Raw genomic sequence first — 21,319 nt, forward strand, 5'->3', positions numbered from 1 at the left:
CTAACTTAATGTCAAAAGATGTATATCGCTAAACTGGAAGAAATCCCAGAGACCAATAGCTACGGCAGATGACATCGACTGTCCCACGGGAAAGGATTACATATATGTTGAAGGACAAAGTGCATGAATTTGAAGTTATCTGGAAGCCTTTCATTTTATTTATTAAGATGATGTGAACAGAAATCTAGGTTTGGTACAACTTAATTATATAGAGACTATTAGGTTGCATGTTTGTTTGTTTGTTTTATTTTTCATTGCTGATGTTGTTAAGGTTCTTTTATGTGGTGAGTGATCTCAAAAAGAATTGGACAGGAAACGGACTTCAAAGTTTAGATGTTGTATTGAAAGCTGCCTACACTGATAACAGCATCATCTAAAGCAGCGCTGGGGCCTTTGAAGAAACATCACATGCACTGTTTGAACAAAAGCCCCGATGTTTCCATGCATTAACTTATTCCTGAGTCAAGGCCGGCCTCCATGTGGGTGGTCCTGAGCCTGTCATGAATCAGTGGCTATGTGATTGGCTGCAAAGTGAAGTAGGCAGGTATAAGCGGGTGTCGTGCTCACGTTGCATTCAAGGCAGTATGTAAATTATGTCGGCATGCCAAGCAACAAATCAGAGTGTTCCATCATGCCGTTCCAAATAGATGCAAACACTTTGGTTTTATTAATTAGACAGCTACAAAAAGCAGTTAGGTTAATATCAGATAGTAACACCAAATACAAGGACATTTTGGATGTGCGTCGGCCATTTTGTGGTATACATCATGGAACACTGACAATGTTGTTCCTTTTCGGCAGATAATATATATAGTGCACAATTTCTTTTTTGTACTTAAACTGATCTGAGATTTTAAAAAAGTTGAGGAAAAAAGAAAAAAACATTGTGTTTTTATGCAGAATAAATGTGTTCCTTACTGGCCAGATGAACAGGCCTCCAAGGAGCTGGGGTCATACGTAGTGACATGTAAGTCACAGAGGGAGGCTGCCGATTACAAAGTCCGAGTCCTGGAGGTTTCTCCTGTGGATCAGGTAACCTCCAAACACTAACATCTCATCTGATCACACTTACTGACCTCTGCATTGAGCTAAGGCTGACCTGTCTTCTCCTTCACGCTGCCTTTTTCACAGTCTAATCAGACCCGTACCATATGGCACTACCAGTACATGAGCTGGCCTGACCACGGTGTGCCCCAGGAGCCGGGCGGCGTCCTCAGCTTCCTCACGCAAGTCAATTCTAAACAGGTTGAATATCCCACTTCTGGACCGATGATCATCCACTGCAGGTACTGAACAGCTGGAACTGGACAACACGATAGATTTGGGGAATTCTAGTTATTTTTTTCCACTTTGTGACTACTACTATCATCTTAATTATCCATCTCATCCATAGGATCAAATCATTGTGATTATGCAATCCCTAATAACATAATTATCTCTAAATAATTGAATTCTAAAGTAATTAAAATTCATTTATGAGTCCTACACCAACCTTCACTGACATACAATCAAATTTTGCCACCTTTTATTTTCCCTAATAGCACCTTTGCACAGTTTGATCGGTGTAGATGGACACCTGACAGATGTAATGTGAAGCAAATTCTTTTCTCATGAAAGTAATTGGGTTTGAGTAACTGATCACACAGAATGAACACAATTAAAGGAGTAGAGCACGCTGTGCAGAGGGTGCTATCCGTGGCACCATCAATCTTTCTGCACGTGGCAACCACAGTATGTCAATCATACATTTATTTTAAATTAAAGTGTTATTTCATGAGAAACCAATGACAATGCCCCCCCCCCCCCCCCCCCAACACACACACAAAAAATTCTTCCTGCAATGTTTATAGAAGTTGAAAGACAGAAAAAGCTAACAACCTATGAACTGTTTGTTGTTGACCCTGGCCCCACCACACGATCATGAAAATTGGCGCAAAGGTTTTTGGAATGACAAACAGAATTAGTGGAGGCCAGAATCATTCTTCAGTTTTACTGGTCAAGCAGGTGAAATCAATTTTTCAATCTTAATATTCGAGAACTATATATCAGCCTTGATTCTGTTGTAATTTGTTTGTAGTGCCGGGATTGGACGGACAGGCACCATTGTGGTGATTGACATGATCCTTGAGACCATTGACACGCTAGGTAAGAGAGAGAGACAGAGAGAAAAGTCTTAAAAGAATTCATTCTTGAAATACAGTATACCCGTATATCCAGTAAAGACAATAAATAAATAAATAAATAAACTAGCCTGCAGACATTTTTCTGTAATCTTTTGAGGCTTTCCCCTGCTGTCCTGCTCCAGGTATGGACTGTGATATTGACATCCCAAAGTACATCCAGATGGTGCGGGAGCAGCGCTCCGGCATGGTGCAGACAGAGACTCAATACAAGTTTATCTACGTTGCTGTGTCTGAGTACATCCAGTCCATCAAGGTCAAAGACTACGCCTCCCTGGTGAGCCAGGCTGTGAACACAAAGACCACAGAACAAATGACGGCCGAGTATCAAACAAACATAGAATTTTCTTTAGCCTCACTTGTGGCTGAGCTACAGACTGATATTTTCCATACATATGAGCAATAAAGTGATCCGGGTGTCAGTAGGCCTTTGTACTCCCAAATGCTGGTTTAAACACTCCTGTGTTTTCCATTTGATATGTTATCTGTAAGCGAACATTGACCTGCAGATATTTGAGTAATTGTGCATTGTCATGTCTGAATGGTCTTGTTACTATTTGCACCAGGACACTGAAATGGAATATGGAAATCTGCAACTCAAACACCAACCAGTGGGCAGGAAGGTATCAAAGTAAGTGAAAAACAAATGACATCAGCTGGATGTGCCTCAAATGTTCACATCACTCCTTTGAAACTCACAACTGTGTGCCAGTAAATTCTGCAGGTCAAACCAGCCTGGCGTTACGAAGAAAGGGAGGCGGGTACAAACATCTCAAGACTTAAATGTGTCGATTTCAACACCATATTTTGATTAAAACAAACAATTACCCGCCTACGCAGTCAAAATCACATCAGGTCAATATAGGTCTTTTGGAAACACTATTCATATCAATTGTGATCTGGATCATTTCATGCTGATTGAGAGACGTCTGTGAACTGGTTCTATGCCCGGGCACAGACAGTCATGCAGAGTTGCACTGGTTCTGTCTGCTCACCATAATGGTTCTCTTCCCTCCTGTACTAGTTCAGTTATCCACTGTAGTGGTTCTGTCATCAGCATTGATTGTACATTCTCTCCTAGTGATGGTCTAATGGATAAGTGTTGGGCTGGAGACCAGAGGTTCCTCTGTTCAAACCCCTGTCATGCCAGAAAATCCCTAAAGCCTCTTGGGCAAGGTCCTTAATCCCCACATTGCTCTCGGTGTGTAGTGAGCGCCTAGCATGGCAGCACCCTAACATTGAAGTGTGTGAATGGGTGAATGCAAGGCATCACTGTAACGCGCTTTGAGCTTCTGATTTAGGTGGAAAAGTGCTGTATAAATGCAGTCGCTTTACCGCCCATATGGTGATTCACACACATCGGCACCGTGCCACTGATGCATCACACCCGTTACCGTTATAGAGTGCACAAGGAACAATGTCCACAATCTGTGAAGGGACACTGCCTCAACCAAAAAAATAATAAAAAAATCTTAGAATTAAACTGAAGGGGTGACACAGTGGCTTCGTGGTGACCACTGTTGCCTGACCGCAGGAAGGTTGTGGGATCACGTCCCTCCTGGCCCTTCCTGTGTGGAGTTTGCACGTGGGCGGGTTCCCTCCAGGCCTTCTGCCTTTCTCACACTTCCAAAGACATGCAGGTTAGACGAATTGGTGACTTTAAATTGACTGTAAGTGTGAATGTGTTTGTCTGTCTATATGCGGCCCTGCAGTAGACTGGCATCCTGCCCTGTGTGCCCCCTGCCTCTCACACAGTGACTGCTGGGATAGGCTCCAGCTCCCCCATGACCCTTAATGGGAATAAGTGGGTATAAAAGATGAGTGAGTAAATTGAGGACTGGGCATATGTACAGTGGCAAAGCAGACAGGGAGAGGTATTGTTTACAGTCATGTGTGTTCAACTACATCTTAATTGTTTGATTTCAAGTCGATTGAGGTGATGTAATGAGGCAGTATCACAAAAATCCAGTCACTGTCCAAATACTAATGGACCCTATACTGTATATTCGTGCTTCACCCAGTGTGCTAATGAAAAAGCACTGCACTACCAATGTAATCAGAGACAGAATCTGTTTCTTCTGGTCTCACAGCAGTCTCAGACATCTCTGTCTGGAACCACTTTGTACTTATTTTTTAAATCATTTTCCTCCAGCAGCGTTAAAAAGACTCTTTCACTTTGATTCCTTTGCCTAGCAGAAGGCAGGCAAAGGAATCAACTCTGTTTTCCACTTCATGCTGTATCCAACTTCTTAATAACCATGAAATGCAATGCTCACTTCAGCCACAAACACTATGAGCTCTCTTATATGTATATTTGAATGTTTGAAGATGTCACTAATTGACACTGTGTTCATTCCTTCCAGAAACAGCGAAGACGTGTATGAGAATCTGTCAAAAGGAAAGAAAGAGGGAAAGAAGTCCAAGTCGGACAAGAAAAGCGGCTCAGTGAGGAAACGATAGAAGAGGCTGTGATGTTTTACCAAAAATATGTTATTAGTTATATTTATAAAAGTGCTCCTTTGATTAAATGATTTGTCATTCATTGGAGAGCTCATACAGAATGACATTAAGATTTCTAAATGAAGTGAAGAAAACTCACTGATGAAATATTTAATCAAATAAAGAGCGAGTGTTTCTTCTTTGTTGTGTAATTTACTCATTTCTGGAACACTGTTTTTAGAAATCTTCTACTTTTATCAGATATGAACTTTTTGCACATCTACATTATCGTGGTTCTGCAGCAAAATATATCACTGAGATGAAAAAGAATATTTCACTCCTTTACATAGTTTAATGAAGTTTTTTTTTTATATATAAAAAAATGCACAAAGAGGATCATGATGTGGCTACAATTTAATATACAGTTGGTATGATGACAAATTGTGTTCAACCTATTTACAGCAAAGCTGTTAATAAAACAGGCCTCTTTGTAATAAATGACCCATTCATTTTTAGAGTATAATCTGGGCCAATTTGGACATCTTTCCTCATCATTTTTGGGTTCTTTTCTCTGCATCAGTAACTGGTACTCTGAAAAAATGATTCTGGAGGTTCAGGTCAAATTAAATGTAACTCAAAGAAAGATGCACACTGAATTTCTGTATATTTTCGTAGTTTAATGTGTACCACAGTAACAACGGTTGTCCATTCCTTCATTGGCAGCTGACTGTTCTGCAGGATCTATATTAACACCAAAGTGCTATCCTGTGTCTTTTGTTGATTTTCCTCTTTGGAACCCATAATTCCCTCCCTTATTAAAGGGATCGTATTGTCAATAATTGTTTGTCTACCCTTTACAGTTCAACATGGTTGGGCTTTTGTGTAAAATAGCTATGAAGTGTCATAATTCTGTATGCATGTAATAACGTCCCTGTAACTTGGAAAATTTGGAATTCAGTGACATATTTAACAGAACTCCATATCTGGAGGCAAAGTTTTTCCAGAGAGAATTGCTGTTCAGCTATTACATTGCTCCTGCCCCCCTGGTGATAAGGACTACTTCAGCAGGCAAAAGTAAAACTTTCTTGTTGGGAAAGTGTAACGACACGGACCCACAACAGGGGGCGTAAATGAACGGACAATAGATGAGCCAAAATACACACTTTACTGTTGTGAAATGTGCACAACGAGAATACAGACAAATATAGAATTTGGTTTACAATCAAAATGTACACGGTGACGTGTGGGCAGGCTCGAAGGTAGGAGACGTCTGTCCTGAGAAGAACCGGATCCCACACGATTTCCACCGAACCCGAAGGATACTGGAGCTGCCAGCAGGTCACCGTCTCCGACTGTCGGATCTGGTACTGCTGGCAGGATGCAGAGAAACAGATATGATGAGTGTGAGAAAACACACCCAGTAAACAGCAGGAACAACAGTTTCTTTCAAGGTGGGAAAGACACCTCCACCTCTGACACCGAATTACCACATACACCTCGCCTGAACCACACTTAAAGAGTTCTGCGTGAGGAGTGAAGTCCGTCACTCTAATCACCGGCTGCGAACCCCAGCCTCCAGCTGCACGTATGGATCAGGTATGTCTGTAAACAGTTCAAGAAAGATTACTTATGTTTGGTACAACCACAATGGCTGAGAGTTTACCCCGTAGGTAGACGATATCTCGGCGACGAGGTGGAGACGTCGTCCGGCTTTTGTAGTGTGGGTGATGACCTGGTGATTGGTGACAGCTGTCGTAGTTGATGAGTGACAGCTGTCACTCCCGGCTGTTCCTGTGAGGCGGCAGCACCCTCTCGTGCCTGAAGCCCGCACTTCAGGCAGGGCGCCCTTTGGTAGTGGGCCAGCAGTACCTCCTCTTCAGCGGCCCACACAACAGGACCCCCCCTCAACGGGCGCCCCCTGGCGCCCGACCAGGCTTGTTGGGATGACGGTGGTAGAAATCGGCCAGGAGGGCTGGGTCCAGGATGAAGCTCCTCTTCACCCAGGAGCGTTCTTCAGGTCCATATCCCTCCCAGTTCACCAAGTACTGGAACCCCCGGCCCTTCCGACGGACATCCAGGAGCTGGCGCACAGTCCAAGCAGGCTCCCCGTCGATGATCCGGGCAGGAGGCGGCGCTGGTCCGGGAGCACAGAGGGGTGACGTGTGATACGGTTTAACCCTGGAAACATGAAAAACCGGGTGGATCTGCAGTGAAGCTGGGAGCTGGATCTTCACTGGGGCAGGACTGAGGACTTTGAGAATCTTGAACGGCCCAATGTATCTGTCCTTGAGTTTTGGCGAGTCCACTTGCAGAGGAATGTCTTTCGTGGATAGCCATACCTCCTGCCCGGGCTGGTATGCAGGGGCCGGGGAACGCCGGCGGTCTGCATGGGCTTTAGCCCTCATCCGGGCTTTCAACAGGGCAGAACGGGCGGTGCGCCACACCCGACGGCATCTCCGCAGGTGGGCCTGGACCGAGGGCACACCGACCTCTCCCTCCACCATGGGAAACAATGGGGGCTGGTACCCCAGACACACCTCAAATGGGGAGAGGCCGGTGGCAGAGGACACCTGGCTGTTATGCGCGTACTCGATCCAGGCCAGATGTTCACTCCAGACCGTCGGGTGTGCGGACGTCACACAGCGTATGGTTTGTTCCAGTTCTTGGTTGGCCCGTTCTGCCTGTCCGTTGGTCTGCGGGTGATACCCGGACGAGAGGCTCACGGTGGCCCCCAGTTCTCGGCAGAAACTCCTCCAGACTTGAGAGGAGAACTGGGGACCACGATCGGAGACGATGTCAGTAGGTATCCCATGCAGACGCACGACGTGGTGGACCAGGAGGTCTGCTGTCTCCTGGGCCGTAGGGAGCTTCGGGAGGGCCACGAAGTGGGCCGCATTGGAGAACTGGTCCACTATCATGAGGATGGTAGTCATGCCCTGGGACGGCGGGAGGCCCGTGACGAAGTCCAGGCCGATGTGAGACCAGGGGCGATGGGGCACAGGTAACGGCTGGAGGAGTCCCTGTGCCCGTTGATGGTCAGCTTTACCCCTGGCGCAGGTGGTACAAGCCTGGACATAGTCCCAGACGTCGGCTTCCATGGACGCCCACCAGAAGCGCTGCTGGACCACTGCCATGGTCCTTCGCACCCCTGGATGACAGGAGAGCTTGGAACCGTGACAGAAGTCCAGGACAGCAGCTCTGGCCTCTGGTGGGACGTAGAGGCGGTTCTTTGGTCCGTTTCCTGGATCCGTGTTCCGTGCCAGAGCCTCCCGGACGGTCTTCTCCACATCCCAGGTGAGGGTGGCCACGATAGTGGACTCAGGTATGATGGATTCCGGCGGATCCGACAGCTCTGTTTTGACTTCGACTTCGTGAACCCGGGACAGGGCATCCGATCTTTGGTTCTTGGTCCCGGGGCGGTAGGTAATCCGGAAGTCAAAACGCCCGAAGAACAATGACCAGCGGGCTTGCCTGGGGTTCAGCCGCTTGGCGGTCCTGATATACTCCAGGTTCCGGTGGTCCTTGAAAACCGTAAATGGTACCGCGGCTCCCTCTAACAGATGTCTCCACTCCTCAAGAGCCTCTTTCACCGCGAGGAGTTCCCGATTGCCCACGTCATAGTTCCGTTCAGCCGGGGTCAACCTGCGTGAAAAATAGGCACAAGGATGGAGAATCTGATCGGACTCCCCGCTCTGGGACAGCACGGCTCCTATCCCTGAGTCCGAGGCATCCACTTCTACCACAAACTGGCGGCTAGGATCGGGCTGCACCAGAACTGGTGCAGTCGAAAACCGGCGTTTCAACTCCCTAAATGCGGCCTCGCACCGATCCGACCAAGTAAATGGTACTTTGGAGGAGGTCAGAGCTGTCAGGGGGCTAACTACCTGACTATAGCCCTTAATGAACCTCCTGTAGAAATTTGCAAAGCTGAGGAACTGTTGCAGCTTCCTACGGCTTGTCGGTTGGGGCCAATCTCTCACCGCCGCAACCTTGGCTGGATCAGGGGCGATGGAGTTGGAGGAGATTATGAACCCCAGGAAGGACAAAGAAGTGCGGTGGAACTCGCACTTCTCGCCCTTCACAAACAGCCGGTTCTCCAACAACCGCTGTAGGACCTGACGTACATGCTGGACATGGGTCTCAGGATCCGGGGAAAAGATGAGAATATCGTCTAGATATACGAAGACAAATCGGTGCAGGAAGTCCCGCAAGACGTCTTTCACCAAGGCTTGAAACGTCGCGGGGGCGTTGGTGAGGCCGAACGGCATGAACAGGTACTCAAAGTGACCTAATGGGGTGTTAAATGCCGTCTTCCACTCGTCTCCCTTCCCGATCCGAACCAGGTGGTACGCATTCCTAAGATCGAGTTTTGTGAACATTTGGGCTCCATGCAGGGGCGTGAACACCGAATCTAACGGGTAGAGGGTATCGGTTGCGAACTGTAATCTCGTTCAGTCCCCTGTAGTCGATGCATGGACGGAGGCCGCCGTCTTTCTTACCCACAAAAAAGAAACCTGCACCCATCGGGGAGGTGGAGTTCCGGATCAACCCGGCAGCTAACGAGTCCCGAATGTAGGTCTCCATTGATTCGCATTCCGGATGTGAGAGGTTGTACAGCCGGCTGGACGGTACTCAACGCCCGGGATCAGATCAATGGCGCAATCGTACGGACGGTGTGGGGGAAGAGTGAGTGCCAGATCTTTGCTGAAGACGTCAGCGAGATCGTGGTACTCCTCAGGCACCGCCGTAAGATTGGGGGGAACTTTAACCTCTTTGTTAGCGGTCAAACCGGGCGGAACCGAGGATCCTAGACATTCCCGGTGACAGGTTTCGTTCCACTGAGCCACAACCCCAGATGGCCAATCGATCCGGGGATTGTGTTTTGGCATCCATGGGAAGCCCAAAATTACACGGGAGGTAGAAGGAGTTACATAAAACATGATCTCCTCCCGATGATTCCCAGACACCACCAGAGTAACTGGTAGTGTCTTGTGTGTAATTAAGGGAAGAAGGGTGCCATCTAGTGCTCGCACCTTCAATGGGGAAGGAAGCGCCACTAGGGGGAGCCCTACCTACCTTGCCCATCTGCTGTCCAGCAGATTCCCTTCTGACCCCGTGTCCACCAGTGCAGGGGCCTGAAGGGTTAGATCCCCACTCAGGATCGTAATTGGGAGCCGTGCAGAAATACAGGTTTGTCCCACGTGAATTTCTTGGCCCACCCTTAGCCCAGTTTCTAAGAGCGGGCGTTGGTGTTTAACCATTTGGGGCAGTCTCTCTGCTGATGCTCGCTTGAGCCGCAGATAAAGCACTCCCCACGGGCCAGTCTCCTTTGTCTGTTAGTAGCTCTGAATTTAGCCCTGCTCGTGTCCATAGCATTGTCAGCAGTTGTCACACGGAGCGCTGAGGCAGTGGAGCGTGGGGAGGGCGGAACCTTTTCGGACCCGGAAGGGAGAGGGATGGCGCGTACCCGGCCACGTCCTTCGTCTCGCTCCCGACGGCGTTCCTCTAGCCGATTGTCTAATTGTATAACCAGATCAATAAGCCCATCTAAATCCCGCGGCTCATCCTTAGCCACCAGATGCTCCTTCAGGACTGACGACAGTCCGTTTACGAAGGCGGCGCGGAGTGCAGCGGTATTCCAGCCGGACCTCGCAGCTGTGATGCGGAAGTCGACCGCATACTCAGCTGCACTCCGACGCCCCTGTCTCATTGACAGCAGCGCTGTTGAAGCGGTCTCGCCTCTGTTTGGGTGATCAAATACTGTTCTGAACTCCCTCACAAACCCAGAATACGTCAATAGGAGCCGTGAGTTCTGTTCCCACAGTGCCATAGCCCAGGCGCGTGCCTCACCTCGAAGCAAATTGATCACATAAGCCACCCGGTTGGATTCTGACGCGTACATGACTGGACGCTGTGCAAAGACGAGCGAACACTGCATTAAGAAGTCCGCGCACATCTCCACACAGCCTCCGTACGGTTCCGGGGGGCTTATGAATGCTTCGGGATGGTGGGGGGGTTCGTTGAACGACCAAAGGAACGTCTGTATTCGGCACCAGGACAGCAGGAGGAGGAGCTGCAGCTGCGCCCCGTGCGCGCGCTTCCACCTGCGTGGTGAGAGCCTAGATCCTGCGATTGAGTATTAAGTTCTGCTCGGTCATAAAATCTAACCGAGCAGTGAAGCGGTGAGGATTTGCTGCAACTCACCTACCACGCCTCCTGCTGATGCCTGTGCACTCTGCTCTTCCATTGGTTGTTCACTCGATGGTTGCTGCCCCTCGGAATCCATGACGAATGGCCGAGATATCCTGTTGGGAAAGTGTAACGACACGGACCCACACAGGGGGCGTAAATGAACGGAGAATAGTATGAGCTAAAATACACACTTTACTGTTGTGAAATGTGCACAACGAGAATACAGACAATACAGAATTTGGTTTACAATCAAAATGTACATGGTGACGTGTGGGCAGGCTCGAAGGTAGGAGACGTCTGTCCCGAGAAGAACCGGATCCCACATGATTTCCACTGCCACCGAACCCGAAGGATACTGGAGCTGCCAAGTCCCGAGTCCCCCAGGTGGTCACCGTCTCCGACTGTCGGATCTGGTACTGCTGGCAGGATGCAGAGAAACAGATATGATGACTGTGAGAAAACACACCCAGTAAACAGTCAGCAGGAACAACAGTTCTTTCAAGGTGGGAACGACACCTCCACCCTCTGACACCGAATTACCACATACACCTCGCCTGAACCACACTTAAAGAGTTCTGCGTGAAGAGTGAAGTCCGTCACTCTAATCACACCGGCTGCGAACCCCAGCCTCAGCTGCACGTATGGATCAGGTATGTCTGTAAACAGTTCAAGAAAGATTACTTATGTTTGGTACAACCACAACGGCTGACAGTTTACCTCGTAGGTAGAACGATATCTTGGCGACGAGGTGGAGACGTCGTCCGGCTTTTGTAGTGTGGTGATGACCTGGTGATTGGTGACAGCTGTCGTAGTTGATGAGTGACAGCTGTCACTCCCGGCTGTTCCTGTGAGGCAGCAGCGCCCTCTCGTGCCTGAAGCCCGCACTTCAGGCAGGGCGCCCTTTGGTAGTGGGCCAGCAGTACCTCCTCTTCAGCGGCCCACACAACACTTTCCTATCCTATTTTAAGACAGCTGGTGACCTATATGTACACTATAAAAAAGTCTGAAATTAACAGTGAAATCCTGTAAAATCACAACACAAAAAACTGTAAAAAGAAAAACATTGGAGTAATGCTTAATTTACAGCAATAAGTGGAAGAAAAATGAACTGTGAATTTAACAGTACAAATGTTAACTAATCATATACCACTGTAGAATTTACAAATGACGGTAGTTAACACAGAAAAACCGTAATACCAAAAACTGTACAGTTCGATTTTACAGATGACAATTCTCACAAATATAGTATAATACTGATAATTAAGGTTTTGAAAAAAGAGGTGATGTGTCTGTTTAAAACTACATTTTGAGGATAATTAAACATAAGGGGACCATTTTAGAGATTTTATCATCTAAATAGACAATAAAATTACAACAAATTTTACACTGTAAAATTTACATATTTTATGTCAAACCATTTACATATTCACTGTAATTTTTTACAGAATTCTGCTGGTAACCACAGCTACCAGGATTTTTCTGTAAAACAAGGGAATTTTTTTTTTACAGTGCATGAACACATCAAGGAAATCAGTTATTTGCATTTGCTATTGTGTTTGCTGCCTCTTACTGGACAAAACTGAAATGCAACGCAGTATTGTGTATTATTTTTACAGTTTGAAGGTTGCATGAAACATTTCCATTAACATTCAGTCAATCATTTAAATGATTTTTTTTTTAAATTTTACTCTGTTTTTGTTTCTGTTACTGTAAATGACATGACCATAAAGTCATACTAAACCTGTAGTTCAAGCAGCTCTGACTTCTGCAATATGCAATATGTTCAAGTGTAATGAGATTTTATGTGGTCTTTAAAAATACTCACTTTAAAAATAGGTGACATTTAGTGAGCAGTGACAGATATCACAAGCTTGATGACTGGGATTAGTGTTATTTTTCCACTTCATCTCAATTTCAGGACACCTAGACTGCAACTCTGGCCATTTAGAAAGAAGGAGTTATCTGACTGGCAATCATATTTCACTGGATTATATTAATATATGCACTTGGAGCCATTCTGCTCTGTGTGTACCTGATCCCATCACATCTCAGAAGTTAAGCAGAGTAGATGCTGGTTAATACTTGTCCACGAAACCACCAGTGGCTGTGTGTGTTTCTCCATGCTGAAATAACTACAGCTGCAAAAGGAAGACCAGCAGGCGTAAAATTTGTGCCAAATCCCAATGCGGATCTATACTAGATCCAACGTGTTAACCCTGTGTAGCGGGATGAAAGTCTCGGGTCCCAATTGAAAAGATGTTCCCCCTAGCTTGGCTAAAGGGGAGTTCTCCTTGCTAACCTGGTAGAGGAACAGTCTTTTGGTGCGAGCCGCGTGGGTTCGATCCCCCACCGTCGTCCCGGCCACGAAGGTCCTGCTGCTTCAAGCTGGCGTCACGAACAGGATGTGGGTCACAGAGTATGCTAACATGCTCCTGTGACTTCGGGACAAAGTCAAAAATGGTGGGGAGATGTGTAGCGGGATGAAAGTCCCGGGTCCCAATTGAAAAGATGTTCCCGCTAGCTTGGCTAAAGGGGAGTTCCCCTTTGGCTGACCCTGGTAGAGGAACGGTCTTTTGGTGCGAGCCGCGTGGGGTTCGATCCCCCACCGTCGTCCCGGCCACAAAGGTCCTACTGCTTCACCCTGAATAGCTGGATGCAGCTGAAAGAGAATCAGTCTATTAATGCATGTCCTATGTGCTTTGGAGCAATGCGATGTGATCTTTATCTGCTGCTGCTTTCAGTCATCACCTTTTAATTTAAATTTTTATGGTTTACCACAGTTAATGAATACAATGGCACTAAATAAAGTAAGTTAAAAAAGTAATCACCCCATTACGTCAGATAGTTTTGCATGTCTTAACCTTGAAAATTGTTTTTTTTTTTTCCCTCAATATGTGCTGAATTTTAACCATAAAGTGTTCCATAAAATTACCCAAAGAGTCCCCAATAACCCCGGCTCTGAGATTATAGATACTTACACCAAGCCCAAACCTGCAACCCCTTCAAAAATGAAAATGTAAATATTCTGAAGATGCAAGACATGTGACCAAACAAGCAAGGCAAACAAACAAAAAAGTTAATTTATTTTCATCAGAACACTTATATATGGCAAATACAGATGGTAAAATAATTAATGAAGTTGCTACGTAGATTCTGTCATTCAAGTTTTGGAATAAATAATACAGTCATAGCACAGCTCAAGGTTCAGTCATTGTTAGTCACCTGCCTTTTTATGTTTTGATTATTTTTTTACAGTTTATTGTTTCTCTGTATTGTATTGAATTAGAATAACCCTGCCATGGTTCTACACAAAGAAGGTGGCTTGCATTCCACCAACAACCACAAAGAAGACATTTATTTTTATTTAGAAGTTTAAAGTTTATTTCAGACTATGGTTGAGAATCTGACCGAAGTGAGTTCCTTAAAGCAGCGATTCAAGATGGATTTAATATATCATGCGGTTTTGAAAATGACGCCATCTTTTAGAAGCCTTTAGTATCAACTAATGTGAATGGCTAATGTTAGCGTGAGCTGAGTGCGTGTGGTCCTTTCTGAGCATTTTACCCACAAATCTCTAATAATAATGGCTTGTGCAGTTAATTGTCCCCGATCATCTAACAAGAAGAATAAGACGTAATGCCTCTTGTAAGAAGTGTGTGCTCCAATATTTCTGTTGAGTGAAATTTTCGTGTTAGGGACATAGCGTGTAAGCAAGTAATTGTAGCTTAGCTGACATTAGCGCCACTTTACAATAACACTGGCACTCTATGTTACTGAAGCAATAATGCAGAAATAATTTTTAATACCACATCTCACCTAAGCCACCACCAAGTCTACAAAAATATACTTTAATACCCAAACCAAGGGTAGCCTGTTAGCTTTGTTTGTTTGATAATGGGCTTCATTTGTCCCGCCCAGGTCTTGCCCATGCTCTGCCTCTTTACCCATTAATGTGTTGGCCGTATGCCCTTGATGTTGGTTTAGTGGTTAACACGGTTAGCTCACATCAAGAAAGTACTGGGATGGCTTCACGCCTGGTCCTTTCTGTATGGAGTTTGCATGTTGTCCCTGTGTTGTGTGGGTTCCCTCCAGGTGTGCGGGTTACATGCTAACATGCAGGTTAGGTGAATTGGTGACTCTAGGTTGTGGCCCGGTGAGGTTGTGGCCCTCAACGGGCGCCTCCTGGCGCCCGACCAGGCTTATCGGGGTGTCCGACGGGTAGAAATCGGCCAGGAGGGCCGGAATCCAGGATGAAGCTCCTCTTCACCCAGGAGCGTCTCTTCGGGTCCATACCCCTCCCAGTCCACCAGATATTGGAACCCCCGGCCCATTCGACGGACGTCCAGGAGCCGGCACACTGTCCAGGCCGGCTCCCCGTCAATGATCCGGGCAGGAGGCGGTGCCGGACCGGGAGCACGAGGGGTGTGTGGTGTGTTTGACCTTGGAGATGTGAAACACCGGGTGGATCCGCAGTGAAGCGGGGAGCTGGAGCTTCACTGCAGCAGGGCTAAGGACCTTGAGGATGCGGAAGGGTCCGATGAACCTGTCCATCAGTTTTGGTGACTGTACCTGAAGCGGGATTTCCTTTGTCAACCACACTTCCTGCCCGGGCTGGTATGCAGGGGCCGGGGACCTCCAGCGGTCGCATGGGTCTTGGCCCTGTCCGGGCCTTCAACAAGGCAGAATGGGCGGTGCGCCACACCCGACGGCACCTCTGAAGGTGGGCCCGGACCGAGGGCACACCGACCTCTCCCTCAACCACAGGAAATAATGGGGGCTGGTACCTCAAACACACCTCAAACGGGGAGAGGGCCGGTGGCAGAAGACACCTGGCTGTTATGCGCATACTCGATCCAGGCCAGGTGGTTGCTCCAGGCCGTCGGGTGCGCGGATGTCACACAGCGGAGGGTCTGTTCCAACTCCTGGTTGGCCCGTTCTGCCTGTCCGTTCGTCTGTGGATGGTACCCGGACGAGAGACGGTGGCCCCCAGTTCCCTGCAGAAACTCCTCCAGATGTGAGAGGAAAACTGGGGACCACGATCCGAGACAACGTCTGTAGGGATCCCATGCAGACGGACGACGTGGTGGACCAGGAGGTCCGCTGTCTCCTGGGCCGTAGGGAGCTTCGGGAGGGCCACGAAGTGGGCCGCCTTGGAGAATCGGTCCACTATCGTGAGGATGGTGGTGTTGCCCTGGGACGGTGGGAGGCCCGTGACAAAATCCAGGCCGATGTGGGACCAGGGGCGATGAGGCACAGGAAGCGGTTGGAGCAGTCCTTGGGACTTCCTGTGGTCAGCCTTGCCCCTGGCGCAGGTGGTGCAGGCCTGGATGTACTCCCGGACGTCGGCCTCCATAGACGCCCACCAGAAGCGCTGCCGGACAACTGCCACGGTCCTTCGCACCCCCGGATGACAGGAGAGCTTGGAACCGTGACAGAAGTCTAGGACCGCAGCCCTGGCCTCTGGTGGGACGTATAGTTTGTCCTTTGGTCCAGTTCCTGGGTCCGGGCTTCGTGCCAGGGCCTCCGGATGATCTTCTCCACGTCCCAGGTGAGGGTGGCCACGATAGTGGACTCAGGCAGGATGGGCTCCGGTGGATCCGACAGCACAGTTTTGACCTCCTCTTCGTGTTCCCGGGACAAGGCATCCGATCTCTGGTTCTTGGTCCAGGGCGATAGGTGATCCGGAAGTCAAACCGCCCGAACAACAGTGACCAGCGGGCTTGCCTGGGGTTCAGCCGCTTGGCGGTCCTGATATATTCCAGGTTCCGATGGTCAGTGAAACCGTGAATGGCACAGACGCTCCCTCCAACAGGTGTATCCACTCCTCAAGAGCCTCTTTCATCACGCAAGGAGTTCTCGATTGCCGACATCATAGTTCCGTTCAGCCGGGGTCAACCTGCGAGAAAGTAGGCCACATGGGTGAAGAACCTTATCGGTCTCTCCGCTCTGGGATAGCATGGCTCCTATCCCTGAGTCAGAGGCGTCCACTTCAACCACAAACTGGCGGCTAGGGTCGGGCTGCACCAAAACTGGCGCAGTAGAGAACCGTAGTTTCAACTCCTTGAACGCGGCTTCGCACCGATCCGACCAGGTGAAGGGGACTTTTGGAGAGGTCAGGGCTGTCAGGGGGCTAACTACCTGACTGTAGCCCTTAATGAACCTCCTATAGAAATTAGCGAAGCCGAGGAACTGTTGCAGCTTCCTACGGCTTGTAGGTTGGGGCCAATCTCTCACCGCCGCAACCTTGGCTGGATCAGGGGCGACGGAGTTAGAGGAGATGATAAACCCCAGGAAGGACAAAGAAGTGCGGTGAAACTCGCACTTCTCGCTGATCCAGTGGTTTGTGCCGCATCGTCGCAGCTCGCAGCGCGGCGCACCGACCGTCCTTTAAAGGGTCCTTAAACCTGTAGTAAAGTCCTTATTCTCTGTGAAGCCCGTAAAATTTTCACTGAAAGCCAGATAAATTTTTCAAATGGTTTCCAGGTGCCAGTCTCTAACAGCTTCTGAAAAAATTCTGATGGAAAAAAAGTCCTTTTCATTCCGCCATTTCCAGACAATGAAAATCCGACGAGGGGGCGGGACCACTCCTTCCACAAGGCGTGCTCACAGGCGAATTACGTCACCGACAGGCGTGGAAAAACTCACGCATGCGCACGAGGGTTCAAGCATGTCTGACGTAAAAACATATGAATGAAATCCATATAGTTTTTGAAAAAAATAAAAAGGTACGATACTTTATGGACAGACCTCGTATATATATGGCATAACTGCTGCAAATATATATATGTAGTTTTGCAGATATAGCCCGTGATTCACTGTGCCTCAGTTTCCCCCTACTCTCCCTTAGTATAAAGTCAAGCTCTTTCTCAGTTTAAATTTATTCAAAGTTAAAAACAGGCCTGGATTCTGAAGAACTTCTCTCTCACAGGAGATCCATCTGTTAAGAACCTTGAACAAAGGACTACAACAGTTTTTATAAAACACGACATGTGTGTGACAAAGGTGGATCAGCCCTTGCCCATAACCCACACAATAACGGGACATATTATGATTTATATTGTAAGTTGAATCTCTTTGTTCTAAGTGGTAAAACCGGTTCAACCCAGTTTGACCTACACATTTAGATAAATAACAGACTAAAAGTATACCAAATATAACTATTTAACCTCTTAAACCCTAGAGTCCCCAAATTTGGGGACTTGCCCTGTTTTGGAACATTTGAACACTCATAGCTAACCAATGCTGACACCAACATACACTTATTATACATCAAAATGTCAAGTGACATCTCCTCTACAGAAGTATCCACTTCAATCACATATTATTTATACTATATATATATATATAATATATATATATATATAAAACCACAACATCCCCTAGGACCTGTCTTTTAGCTGATCCAAACGTTTGCATTTTTGACCTTGTACATGCTGAGAGATAAATCATAATGTATGGGAATGTGATTTTGGTGAAAAAGGCTCTAGGGCTTAAAGGGTTAAGTAAAGTAATTATGTAATACCAAAACAAATAGCAAAGAAAACTAAATAAAACAATATATAAACACACAAATATATCTAATAACCGCATTAAATTTGACCTTGTGTAACCTTGTGACCCAAAGACATATCTTTATGTTCGACTGCTTTCAGTAATGCTGGTATTTGGTTAGACTCTTTCTCTCTGATTGTTCTGTCTGAGTTATTTTCATTAGTTACTTCCTCCAAACCATCAACATGTCTATTAGACCCCATTCCTACCAGGCTGCTCAAGGAAGCCCTACCATTAATTAATGCTTCGATCTTAAATATGATCAATCTATCTTTATTAGTTGGCTATGTACCACAGGCTTTTAAGGTGGCAGTAATTAAACCATTACTTAAAAAGCCATCACTTGACCCAGCTATCTTAGCTAATTATAGGCTAATCTCCAACCTTCCTTTTCTCTCAAAAATTCTCGAAAGGATAGTTGTAAAACAGCTAACTGATCATCTGCAGAGGAATGGTCTATTTGAAGAGTTTCAGTCAGGGTTTAGAATTCATCATAGTACAGAAACAGCATTAGTGAAGGTTACAAATGATCTTCTTATGGCCTCAGACAGTGGACTCATCTCTGTGCTTGTCCTGTTAGACCTCAGTGCAGCTTTTGATACTGTTGACCATAAAATTTTATTACAGAGATTAGAGCATGCCATAGGTATTAAAGGCACTGCGCTGCAGTGGTTTGAATCATATTTATCTAATAGATTACAATTTGTTCATGTAAATGGGGAGTCTTCTTCACGGACTAACGTTAATTATGGAGTTCCACAAGGTTCTGTGCTAGGAACGATTTTATTCACTTTATACATGCTTCCCTTAGGCAGTATTATTAGACAGCATTGCTTAAATTTTCATTGTTACGCAGATGATACCCAGCTTTATCTATCCATGAAGCCAGAGGACACACACCAATTAGTTAAACTGCAGGATTGTCTTACAGACATAAAGACATGGATGACCTCTAATTTCCTGCTTTTAAACTCAGATAAAACTGAAGTTATTGTACTTGGCCCCACAAATCTTAGAAACATGGTGTCTAACCAGATCCTTACTCTGGATGGCATTACCCTGACCTCCAGTAATACTGTGAGAAATCTTGGAGTCATTTTTGATCAGGATATGTCCTTCAATGCGCATATTAAGCAAATATGTAGGACTGCTTTTTTGCATTTGTGCAGTCTCTAAAATTAGAAAGGTCTTGTCTCAGAGTGATGCTGAAAAGGTAATTCATGCATTTATTTCCTCTAGGCTGGACTATTGTAATTCATTATTATCAGGTTGTCCTAAAAGTTCCCTGAAAAGCCTTCAGTTAATTCAAAATGCTGCAGCTAGAGTACTGACAGGGACTAGAAGGAGAGAGCATATCTCACCCATATTGGCCTCTCTTCATTGGCTTCCTGTTAATTCCAGAATAGAATTTAAAATTCTTCTTCTTACTTATAAGGTTTTGAATAATCAGGTCCCATCTTATCTTAGGGACCTCATAGTACCATATCACCCCAATAGAGCGCTTCGCTCTGACTGCAGGCTTACTTGTAGTTCCTAGGGTTTGTAAGAGTAGAATGGGAGGCAGAGCCTTCAGCTTTCAGGCTCCTCTCCTCTGGAACCAGCTCCCAATTCGGATCAGGGAGACAGACACCCTCTCTACTTTTAAGATTAGGCTTAAAACTTTCCTTTTTGCTAAAGCTTATAGTTAGGGCTGGATCAGGTGACCCTGAACCATCCCTTAGTTATGCTGCTATAGACTTAGACTGCTGGGGGGTTCCCATGATGCACTGAGTGTTTCTTTCTCTTTTTGCTCTGTATGCATCACTCTGCATTTAATCATTAGTGATTGATCTCTGCTCCCCTCCACAGCATGTCTTTTTCCTGGTTCTTTCCCTCAGCCCCAACCAGTCCCAGCAGAAGACTGCCCCTCCCTGAGCCTGGTTCTGCTGGAGGTTTCTTCCTGTTAAAAGGGAGTTTTCCTTCCCACTGTAGCCAAGTGCTTGCTCACAGGGGGTCGTTTTGACCGTTGGGGTTTTTCTGTAATTATTGTATGGCTTTTGCCTTACAATATAAAGCGCCTTGGGGCGACTGTTTGTTGTGATTTGGCGCTATATAAATAAAATTGATTTGATTTGTATGCCTTCTTTAGTGAACTTTATCTTTAAAATATTTCCACTGTATGTACTGAATTTTGCCCCCCTTCCTACACCAGTAAATACATAAACAAATAAATAAATCCTCTAACACCAAATATATATGAAATTATACATTTCAGCATGTAACTTCCTTCATTCTACAACCCCTGGAAAAAATTATGGAATCACCGGCCTCGGAGGATGTTCATTCAGTTGTTTAATTTTGTTTAATTTTTTGTTTGTTTAATTTTTAATTTTGTAGAAAAAAAGCAGATCACAGACATGACACAAAACTAAAGTCATTTCAAGTGGCAACTTTCTGGCTTTAAGAAGCACTATAAGAAATCAGGAAAAAAAATTGTGGCAGTCAGTAACGGTTACTTTTTAGACCAAGCAGAGGGAAAAAAATATGCAGGGGTTGTAGTCTTCGAGCTGCACTGAGTTTGACCTTGTTTATACTGAATACATAACTGATGGTTAGTGGGGGAGTAGAGATGGTCTTTGTCGGAAAAAAATTTAAAGATTCATGTCTTTTTTTGTCCAGTTTTTGTCAAAACTACACGGACGCATTTCAGATCAAGCTCAAGCTTTGTGTTCTCAAAGAGCAGAACGTGTTGTTTGTTTCACTGCTTTGCGCGGCTCGGGAACAGTCGACGGAAATTTGCACTTGAATTGACCCCTCTTATCCCACAGGGATGTGAGTGTGAATACACAGCAGGCTGTTGGTTCTGACCCCGTCACCCACGTGTTTTTTTTTTTTTGTTTTGTTTTGGTTTTTTTCTTTTTTTGAGGCACCGCCTCTGCGCCTGATCCTGTGAATGAAAACGAACGCACCTCCCCCCG

General features: G+C 46.3%; 1 protein-coding gene across 2 annotated transcripts in view; it reads left to right on the top strand.

Moving 5' to 3' along the window:
- ptpn6 (protein tyrosine phosphatase non-receptor type 6) overlaps positions 1 to 4,814 on the top strand; it is a 39,698-nt gene extending 34,884 nt beyond the window's left edge. Inside the window, exons 11-16 of one of the 2 annotated variants that reach the window (XM_034174502.1) lie at positions 901 to 1,032; positions 1,132 to 1,286; positions 2,078 to 2,145; positions 2,306 to 2,457; positions 2,747 to 2,815; positions 4,544 to 4,814. In XM_034174502.1, the coding sequence (XP_034030393.1) occupies positions 901 to 1,032; positions 1,132 to 1,286; positions 2,078 to 2,145; positions 2,306 to 2,457; positions 2,747 to 2,815 (576 nt within the window). In that variant the 3' untranslated portion in view covers positions 4,544 to 4,814. The remainder of the gene's footprint in view (positions 1 to 900; positions 1,033 to 1,131; positions 1,287 to 2,077; positions 2,146 to 2,305; positions 2,458 to 2,746; positions 2,816 to 4,543) is intronic. The other variant, XM_034174501.1, reaches the window with a different exon arrangement.
- The last annotated feature ends 16,505 nt before the right edge of the window (positions 4,815 to 21,319 follow it).

The sequence above is a fragment of the Thalassophryne amazonica genome, chromosome 7 (genome assembly GCF_902500255.1).
Source record: "Thalassophryne amazonica chromosome 7, fThaAma1.1, whole genome shotgun sequence".
Taxonomy (NCBI): domain Eukaryota; kingdom Metazoa; phylum Chordata; class Actinopteri; order Batrachoidiformes; family Batrachoididae; genus Thalassophryne; species Thalassophryne amazonica.